The 10973-nt window shown below is 29.4% G+C and overlaps 1 protein-coding gene and 1 pseudogene across 1 annotated transcript in view; one reads left to right on the top strand and one right to left on the bottom strand.

Annotated features, from left to right (window-relative positions):
• The window catches only part of LOC149889839 (uncharacterized), a 635-nt pseudogene extending 250 nt beyond the window's left edge, over positions 1 to 385 (top strand).
• Positions 1 to 7404, bottom strand: part of LOC149889838 (ubiquitin thioesterase OTUB1-like) — a 13229-nt gene extending 5825 nt beyond the window's left edge. The window contains exons 1-2 of the mRNA XM_090084449.1: positions 7147 to 7404; positions 6716 to 6765 (exon numbers count right to left, since the gene is read on the bottom strand). Of these exons, the coding sequence (XP_089940575.1) occupies positions 6716 to 6765; positions 7147 to 7183 (87 nt within the window). The 5' untranslated portion in view covers positions 7184 to 7404. The remainder of the gene's footprint in view (positions 1 to 6715; positions 6766 to 7146) is intronic.
• Between the last annotated feature and the right edge of the window lie 3569 nt (positions 7405 to 10973).

Genomic DNA, 10973 nt, shown 5'->3' with positions numbered 1-10973 from the left:
TGAAAGAATTCTGCTCTTGTCGCAAGAAACCTTCACCATTTCAAATTATCAAGATGGAGCTGAACATGTTCCTAAATATTTCAGAACATATCAAACCATTTTACAAAGCCTTGTGTGCAATACAAACCCGTCCAATCCGTGAGATCATTTTTTCCCAAGATTTCCCTCATATGCTACAATACAGAATGGACCTTTAAAAAGAGCTGTTGTTTCAAAAACAGTTGGAAAGAGGAACTGTTTAATACCAAAGCCCCTCACATTCTTGTACACTAAAAAACTGCCTATCAGCAGTGCCATGTATGCTGACCTTCAGGTTCTCAAGGCTTTTTGCACGCCTGAGGCCCAGCAGCTTTTTAAAACAACAAAATATATTAAACTGGAATAATGAAATCATTATCCTGGGGTGGGGTTTTTATGGCCCCTTTGTCCCACTCCATAAACATGTTTATCGTTCAGATTGAAAAGTTTGGAGACTTAACTCTGCAGCTGTGTTTTTTAAGCTATAATAAGCAACATGTTGAACATTATTTTGATGATAAAATTGAAATAAATATTTACAAGGGGAAAACTAGTGATGTCACAAGAGGACACTGAACTCAGGATTTGCTGCAGCTCATGTTGTCTACCTTCCAATAAACTTCTATTGTGTTTAAATACTAAGTAACAGATTATACTAAATTTAAAACTTAAAAAGAAATTATGATACTAAGCATAGCTTGTTATATAAGTCTTAAGGTAGGTCAACTTTATCAAATTTTTTTCAAAATTCAAAATGAGTAATGAGCAATTCCACGACCGTCACAGCGTGACAACTGTCTTTTTTTTTTGTCTTTAGCCTTCAATATTTTATTATTAAATAGATATAAAAAGAATTTTTTTTGCTATTTTGTTAGCTCATAAAAGGAATAATATAGATCAACTGAATTATTAACTTGGCATTAAACAAAAAGTTTAGACATTACTCTTACAAGTTTTATAGCTAAATAACATTTATTTAATTAAATTTCAAACAGGTGCACCTTTAATTAACTAATGGTAAACGTCACAGCGTGACCAGACACATTTGGGTAGTTATAAACCAGGTAAATGGGCTGTTTTTAATAAATTTAAAACTAAGTAGAGAAATATATAATTACATCTTCATAAAAATAGTTCTTACATAGCAATCTTCTGAACACGCCCATACTATACCAGTGTCAAATCGCGTCCATATTATATTGCTGTCATATATACAACGTTTTAAAGTTTTTTGGTGATTTCGCCTGAAGACATAAGTTGTTTCACTAAATACTTGGCACTTGAATAGGGTCGCATTTCTATTTTACCATTATTGTTTTGAATTAGGTGCGCTGCAAATACTCCTGGTTATGCTGGTGCTTTTGTAAATAACTCATCAATTTTAAGTTTTTTTATTGTATTTATAATATCTTTCACAGAAACAAAATAGACATTGAAATTAGTCTCATTTTTAACAGCTTCATGAAAAGTTATGGCATCAGTTATCATACATTTTCTCTGGATTATTTTTTGCCTTGCTATTCTTTTAACGGTCCCACCAATAGCATCTACTGGTCCTTTCCCATGAGAAGCAGCGAAAAAGTTCCAGAATAATTTTAAACCATGCTGTTCTTCCAACCAGGGTATTGCTGATGCAATAAAACGATTTTTAAATTGATTGCTTGGGCCGTCTGTCCAAACCTGTAGTATTTTAACACTTGATTCAATATGCTTAGATAATAAACTATGAACAAATACAAGAATAAATTCTTTTGAATGGCTTAAATCATCTGAAACTATGACAGCTGATGAGCATGAATTTTGGTACCAAAATACAGCAGTAAAAACAGTAACTTGCTTCTTGTGCCAATGTGCTGACTGCACTTCATCTTGCCACAAAGTTGAAAAATTTTCATCAAAATCCACTTGAAGAATGGCTGTGTCTTGATTACTTTGAAGTTGGATCTTATGATCACGATATGTAATTGATTGTTTCTGTTTAATAAAATAATGCCAAAGAAATGAAGGTAAAGATTTTGAAAAGCTCCTGTAAAGATCATCAACTCTTCCCTTTTTTTCAATTTTTTTAATATATTCATTTCCATTACCTTCTGCAACTTTTTCCCATTGGTACCATGTAATGCATTTATTCTTGTTAATTTCATTCAAAACAAATAGATTATGAAACTTTGCAGCATCTTTACATGTGGTACACATATTATTATAACAGATGTCTTTTTCACTATCACATACAATGCTTAGAGGAAATTTATGTGAATACAATGGAAAATTTGAATCAAACTTGTGCAAGGCTTCAAGGATAAGAATTATATTTTAATGCTGTTGACAGCAACAAACGTTTCTTGACATTGAACTAGACAAAAGCACATGTGGTGGGCGTAAACTAGCAAACTTTGATTTTCCGACTGATTTTTCAGGATAATCACTTTTAAAAACAGCATAAGCTTCATTAACATTCATATAAAAATGACGTTTTTGCACAGTTTCTTTCTTGTTCTTTAATCTCACCACAATATTGTGTCTCTTTTACCGGGTGCTTGACGGGATATATCATCACGCTGGTAAAAATCAGGAACCAATTTTACAGTTAAAGCATCTAATGCATTTTTACTAATTATTTTTTCTGGGCTTGGGATTTCATTTTTGTTAAAAGTTTTTGTACAACTTTAGCCCTCTTTCTGGGTGATTTTGGTAGTGCTGACTCGGCTCTCTTAACAGCTTTTCCAAAAGTGCTTGCAGATTTGTAAGGGGGTGATGTAACAGCTACAGATTTTGATTCTGCTATTTTTTGTCTGCTCTTTCTCTTTCGCTGCCTTTCTTTTTCTCGTTCAGCCTCCAAATTAGCGAGCCTTCTTTTCTTTTTTTTGATTCTTTTTCTTTAACTAATTTTTTGCCAAACGTTTCTAACTGCCTTTCACGATATTTCTTTTGACGCTCAGCATGAGTAAGAGGCATGTTAAACCCTTGAAAGATTAAAGAAAAGGCAACACATTAGTTATGGAGATGCACGTATTACATCTAAGGCTCAATGGAGTTACAGCTATCCCTTAGAGAGGCTCTATGTATCTCAAAAGAGAGCCTCAAGGATAGCTGAGCATTCACCCTCAAAATGTTGCCTATGCAAAACATACCTATAATTTGTAGTTTTGGTACCTTAATTGTCACAGCGTGACAATAGTGGTAATAGCATTTGATTAAAACAAATGGTATTCTGAATTCGTCTGGCAATAAGTATGTTTTTATCATAAGTAGGAATGATTAGTGCAGCTAAAAACCTGATTGCAATGAGCAAGACAGTTTTTGAATTTTTTATAGGTTCAATTTAACTTTGGTGATTAAAGATGAATTAAATTATTGCAAAAACGCCTACTTTTACCTTCTGTTTCAGCCCATGTCATTTTTTATAACAGCGACATACTATAATAAGCTATATATTTTCTGAAAGAGGAGAAGTAGAGCTTTCTACTGATATATAGTATTATCTATATTGGGTTGGTTTAATTTTATCATTTTTTGTGAGACGGTCGTGGAATTGCTCTAATGTTGCAGTTACTGTAACTAGGATATAACTCTACCAAATTTCAGGAATGCTGAATTAAAAATGGCTTATGGATTAGTATTTAAAGTCCTCAGTTATGGACTAACTTTGTTAAGTTGCTAAAATATTTTGAATTTCAATCTTTGAAATTTTAAATTCCAAACAAGTTATTTTATTTCAAAATATCTCATTTTGAGTGTATAATGCAACCAATAAAATGTTTGTTGTGTTACAGCTGCTAATCAAATTTAGCGTATCTGGTGATTGTATAATAAACAAATATCTATAAAATAGTAAACAAAAACTTCAACAAGAATTACAAATATTATCAACAAAAAAAAATGCCGAAAGTTACAGTTACACCTATTACATGAAAAAAAAAAAAGGATATCCTTGTAGTGATAGAAAGATATCATGCAATAAAGCAAATTGCTCAGAAGAACATATTGTATATATTTGCTCTCAAATGCAAAGTTACCACTTGAAGATAGAGTTAATCTTCAAGATCAGAGGCAGAAAACTGGTCTAAAGGGAGCATATCAACTTTCTTCAATTGATATACCAGCTTTCAAAAGAAACAAGAGGATTGATAATGAGTGACAACAACTATCTCAAAGAGTAGTTGATAAAGCAGAATCTCTAATACAACATACAAAGTCATCTGAAGAAACTAGCAATTCAACTGAATCTGACAATTGAATGAAACTGAAAACTTATTGTAATTTTATTGAAATATTTTAAGTACATGCAAATAGAAAACCCTTTTTGTATGCTGCAATTTCTTTCAGGAAGAAGCCAAATAGCAACCAATAAAGAAATTTCCTGGAGACTACAACTTAATTAAGTTTTCCAGGCTTGCTATGGAATTAATTAGAAATGAGTGCTCATCTAACTTAGGTGCAACTCTTGCAAATGCAGTACTACATGACATTAAATATATCTTGAAAAAAAATGTTGTTATCAATCACATTTTGATTGACAAGTAAGATAGGGCTAAAGCACAAGTAAAGATAGTGAAAGTAAAGATCTAGAAAAAAAATTCAGTTAATTTGTCTTGATGTGAATAGCAAACTTAATCAAACTAATTAAATATTTAGCATAAACTTACCTAAATATGAATTGTTCAAAAAATCAATTGAATCTGAAAATCACCTCACATTCATTTATGAAGAAGGAAAATCTACTGGAACCTATTTGACTGATAGAACAATTCCTATTGGGGCAGCAGGTTTAGTACAGGAATTTAACAGTGTTGAAAGTATTCAGGCAGTTCTTCTTGATAATACTGCTATCAATACACTGCCCCAATAAAAGATTTAGTAGTGAAACTTGAAGAGTTATTTAAAATAAAACTGCACCTTATTGGGTGTGCACTACATCAAAGTGAACTTCATTTTAAAAAACTAGATGGTATAGCAACTGGACCAGGAAGCTTTAGTGGCCTTATTGGCAAAGGATGCTGAAAATATTTAGGATGCACAACAAGTTTGGTTTGAACCTGTCACAAATAGTTGGTGAGTATCTTCCAGAAGAAGTACTAAAAGGCCTTTAAGAGTGATCAAAGTTTTGCAAAGGAATAGGGTCTGGCAAAGTTGCTGAGAAAAAGGCTGCTTATAAAAAGGTGGTTAACTCTAGCTATTCACATTCTCTGTTTATATACCAGAGAAAATCAAGCAAACCAGTCTTTAAAAAAAACTAGTCTACTTTATTATTCAGATTTATGCTCAAGCATGGTTTAAAATAAAGACTCTCCTTGCCTTCTTTTTTCTGCTATCATTCGATTAAATATTTTACCATTTAATGACGTGATATGCATTGTGAAGCAGAACATTATATTAAAAAATCAATGCATTCTGTCTAAGACCTGAAAACATTCTTTATGCCATGGTAAATGATGATGACAACAAGATCCGAAATCATGGTTTTCAATCAATACTGACTCTTAGACATAGGTTTTTTTTTTTTTTTTTAAATTATTTAATTGAGTTAGTAACCTAAATAAAAAAAACATTTTATTATTCTTTTAAACACAAACATTACGTGGTATTGATCACAATTTTATATTTATAGAATAAACTTGACTAGTCTGCAAAATGAATTGAAAAAAATTCCTGAAACAAATTTTAATGCCAACCACTGGTATGAGTTGATTGACCTCACTGCTCCAGACGTTGTGGATCTTCCTACTACCCAACATTTTACAATTCAAGAAATTTAATACTTCATAGACAACTCTGTTAAGCTAGATATTCCAGACTTTCATCAGCTATCTGTTAAATTAGTATCGGAAGCATCCCAATATGTTTACCAGTTTAAGAATTGAAACAGCTGCATCTTGAAAAAATTGCTAAGCATAAAGATGCATCAAACATATATGTCAATAGAATATTATTCCTACTCATATAATGATATTTTTAATAGATTCAAAGATTTAGAATCAATTTTTTAACATTCTCACAATTGAAAATTTTAATTTCCGCTTATAGCACTTTTTATACAAGGCATCTTATTTCAACTACCAACTACTGCAACATTCACAATATGCCAAGGTAAAATTGACCTGCTCTAACACATACACACACACACACACACAAATATATATATATATATATATATATATATATATATATATATATATATATATATATATATATATATATATATATATATATATATATATATGCATTAATGTGTAATAAATCTTTACATAAATTCACACCATTTTTGATCATGAGTCTTTGCAACAATATATTAACTCTAAAAATTGTTAAGTTATCAATCCCTAGACTTTAAGTTACCATTAATTTTTACACCAACTAGGGAAATAGAAAATGAAGAAGAAAGAAAGGAAGAGAGAGAACTACCTATCACACTAAAATGTGGAATTGAAAAGATCCTGGCTAAGACTCTGAATATATAATTATGCATTTCTTTAAAAAGTACTCAATTAATATTAGACACTTAATTACATTATTAAGTATCTAAATTAAAATAAAAGTTACAAGTTTAAATATAAATTCCATGTAATAAAACTAAAAAAATTATTTCAATTAAAAAGTTTTTTGTATAAATAAACAGGTTAAAGTTTGAGATTTTAACAAGAAAACATTAACAAGAAAAGGTAATAAAGAAAACATTTCATTAAAAACTTTATGTCACCTCCTTTTCAATGTCTCTAACTTGTTCAATAATTGCTAGATCTAAATTTTCTACAAATAAAAAATGTTTAAATTGTCAGTTTTTTAAAATCTGATTCAAAATTTTAAACAATACTTATCATAACCTATTATATACCTATCATTTTAATCATAAAAAAAAGCTAGAAAAAACTTGGATTCGGGTAATGTTTAATGGTGGCTTTCAATCAACAAACTCTTATGGTAACAATTTTAGATGATGTATAACATATAAATTACTTTAGTTTCTGTAAAAAAATTTTACACTTCTTTCATAATCAGTATTAAATGTCAAGAAACATATATTAAATAATGAATTATCTTATATTTCTACTTAGTTCAAAGCTGTTCCTAGTAAATTACATAATTACAAAACTCTAAACTAGATACATAAAATAACTTAGGATTATATACCTGCAAAATGGACTTGAGATAGACTTTTTTCCGCCATGATAAATTTTTCTTATTACATAAACGTAAGCTGAAAAATCAGTCTTTTTTCTTCATCTTTCTCTGAAAAATATTGTCTCAATTTTCAGTTTAAAGAGCTAGTTATACACTTAGTTATTCTCAGAGTTTATAGAGTTACAATATTTTTAAAATGTTTGAAAGTGTCCAATAAAGAAATCGTATGGTTTTAGAGCTTTTTGCAAATATAACCGTTATTTAATGCCGGATATGTAAAACCGGTTAATGCGGATATTTAATATTTTTCTTTCCCCCCTCTTTCTGCTTATTTAATTGGGCGATTATAAGGTATCTAGGGCCTGGGATCAAAAAAAAATTCAACAAAAACTTGCATTTTCCTTGTGGTGAGTGCTTGTCATCATAAAAACACAAACATTCTAAATTAAAAAACATCTCCACAACAACAGCCAATCTTAATTTAAATTTAACATCTTTTTTCTTAATATAAATAGATTTAATATCTATTTTTTAAATACTGATTTTAAAATATAAATAAAAACACCTCTTTGATAAAATCAACCCTGTTAATGAAAAACAAGCAAAAACCTTAGAAATTTAAAATAATACATAATCGTTATTATTCTTTGATCACCATCAAATCAGGTAGAATTGCATTATTTGGAACAATCTTTTTTCACCAAATATGACTTAACAAAGCAACCCTATTATACATATGACTTAACAAAGCAACCCTATTAACAATGATTAAAATTACTATGCTTTTAATCATTATTTAATATACAGCAATCAAATTTTTGGCATGTATAAAATGATCATCTAGTATCAACTTTTGATTCTTTTGATTTCTTAACAAATTTGATCAAATGCAATCTACAAAATCTTTATATATTGCATTTGATCAAATTTATTAAGAAATAAAAAGAAAAGATAAGCTTGTATATGATAATTATTTTGTAGTAAACAGAAATCATCAGCATAAATCTCTAATGTACTCCCACCCAACAACAAGTCGTCTCTAAAATTGGTTTTAAAGATGCCTTAAACCAGTCTCAGATGAAACACAGAAAGTCGTCTTATTTAAAACGTCTTGAAGTTGCCTTATTTAAGACATCATAAAGTTGTCCTAAACTGGTTTCAAATAAAACACTGTTAATCGTCTTAACTAAAACCTCTTAAAGTTGCCTTATTTCAGATGTCTTAAAATTTTCTGAAACTGGTCTCAAATGAAACACAGTAAAGTCGTCTTACTTAAAAAGTCTCAAAGTTGCCTTATTTAACACGTATTAAAGACGGCTTAAACTGATCTCAAACGAAACACAGTAAGTCGTCTTAACAAAAGCGTCTTAATATTATCTTATTTGACACGTATTAATGACGGCTTAAAAAGACGTGTGTGTGTATATATATATATATATATATATATATATATATATATATATATATATATATATATATATATATTATACACGTCTTTTTAAGCCGTCGTTAATAGGTGTTAAATATGACAACTTTAAGAAGTTTTAATTAAGCATGTTTCACCTGATTTAAATTTTGGTACTACTTTAGCTACTTTAAGCTTGTCCGGTACAACTCCTGTTTTAATCGAAGACTTAAAAATTTCATATATAGGTTTATTTATCGTTGTAAAGACATTTGCCACTACCCTACAGCAGATATCATCTATACCTGGAGTTTTATTTAATTTTAAGGAATTTAGAGCAACATTAAGTTCTTGATAGCTTAGTTCTTTGTAGTTTAGTTCGCTCTGGGTGTCACTTAGGTATGATTTGAATGAGTTATTGGGAGATTTAATTTTCGAGGCAAGATTAGGGCCAATGTTAACAAAAAAAATCGTTGAATTTTTCAGCAATCGTATTTTTGTCACTGTACTCTGTATTCTCAATGACGATTTGAGCAGGTAAGGTATTTGATTTAATTTTTTTGTTCCCAATTATTTCTTTTATAGTATTCCATGTTTTTTTAATGTCACCAGATGCATTTATTATTTGATTCGAGTAGTAAATTTTCTTCGATTTTTTTTTTATTTTTTCAAATAAATTTTTGTATTGTTTGTAAGTATTTAAATTTTTTTCATTTCTGTTTTTTAAATACTTGATGTAAAGTCTTTGTTTTTTTTTTTGAAGATTTTTTTATACCTCTAGTAATCCATGGACATTGTAAGTATTTTACTTTTAATTCTTGTTCTACAATTGGGAAATGATTATCATAATGCTTTAAGAATATTTCTATAAATTCATTATAAGCAGAGTTGGTATGCCCAAGGTTGCATTCTTGGTAAATCCTGTCCCACCTTACTGCCGATAGTGATTCTTTAAACTGTTGAATAGTAAAATTATTAATTTTTCGTTTACAGACTTTGGTTTTAGAGTTATTATTTTTTGTGTCTTGAGAAAAGGAAAAGTATATTGGAAAGTGATCGAATTTATCCATTTTGATAACACCTGCTTTTAATGAAGAATCATAAAATGAATTAGTCAATATGTTGTCTATTGCAGTGATTGAATTAAATGTTACCCGGGTTGGTTTGTTTATTATAGGAAATATGTAGTGTTGAAACATACCGTCAAAAAAAGTTTTGGTGACAGCATCTTCGTTGTACTGTAGACAGTTTATATTTATGTCTCCAATACAAAATAAAATTTTTTGCTCTTTGTTATTTTTTAGAAATATTTGTTTTAGGTGATTTGAAAAGTTTTTTACATCACCTTAATTATTGAATAAAAAATTCAAAACTTCAGGATTTGCCTTATTTTCAAAAAATGGTCTTAGTTGATGATTTTATTGAATGTTTTGTAATCAGGAGGTATTCGAATTTTATTTTCCACAGCATTTATTTTAAAGATTTCCAAGGATGAATCAGCCGAGAATTTCTGATTGCACGGCGATTTTCTATTTGACTTCGATGGCTCCGCGCAAAATCGGACTATCTGCAATCTCCGCCAAAAACAAAATTGGCATATCTGCAATCTCCGCGTAAAACAAAATTGGACTATCTGCATTTTCCGCCAGCTTTATTTTTGAACTATCTGCATTCTCCGGGCGTTCAAAGTTTTTATTGCATGAAATTATGCGCCTTGTCAAAATGTGATTTCACTACAAATGGCAGATCTCATGAAATAAGTTGTTAATAAGAAGACAGTAATTGCATTATTTTCCATCTATTCCTGAGATATAAACCTGTTTAAGTTTTAACACAAAGTTTCACTTGCCACATTTGATTTTGTTTAGAAGTAATTATTTTAAATAGTTATATGACATATGGTATGTTAATGCAAATGAAAAATTTACAATATTTTTAGAACATCATTTTAGCAGCTAAAATAAGAACAGTCTGCATCTACTTTAATCTCAAGTCTGAACTTAGTAAGCGTATACACATCATGAATTGATCAAAGTGTAGCTGATCGCAAAACCAATTTTATGTATTCAAATTTAATTTGAAATTAAAATGCTGCTGGATTAAGAAAACGTTTTACAGTTTTACGAGGCTTATTCGAAACATTGTTTGGTGTTTTTCAAGTTTGTCTATTTTCAACAGAAAAAAAAGAAAGTAGTGTTACTGTGTTATCTATATTATATAGGTATACTATATAGCATATAGCAGTCAGTCATATTTTGGTTAAATGTGAAAATAACAAGTTGGTTTGTTTAGCTTACAAAATTAATTAATTCAAGTGTATTATTGCTATCGTCAAATAAAATATGTTAGATCTTAAAAATATGTTAGGACTACAAAATTATAGATGTTTTTAGATAAGTTGTGTTTGTATGTTAAATTATAATTTCTAAAG

The sequence above is a fragment of the Hydra viridissima genome, unplaced genomic scaffold (genome assembly GCF_058129835.1).
Source record: "Hydra viridissima isolate aposymbiotic clone 2 unplaced genomic scaffold, HvirCarnegie_v1 scaffold_4, whole genome shotgun sequence".
In the NCBI taxonomy this organism is placed as follows: domain Eukaryota; kingdom Metazoa; phylum Cnidaria; class Hydrozoa; order Anthoathecata; family Hydridae; genus Hydra; species Hydra viridissima.
Note: the sequence above shows the minus strand (reverse complement) of the source record. Positions and strands in the feature narration are given on the sequence as shown.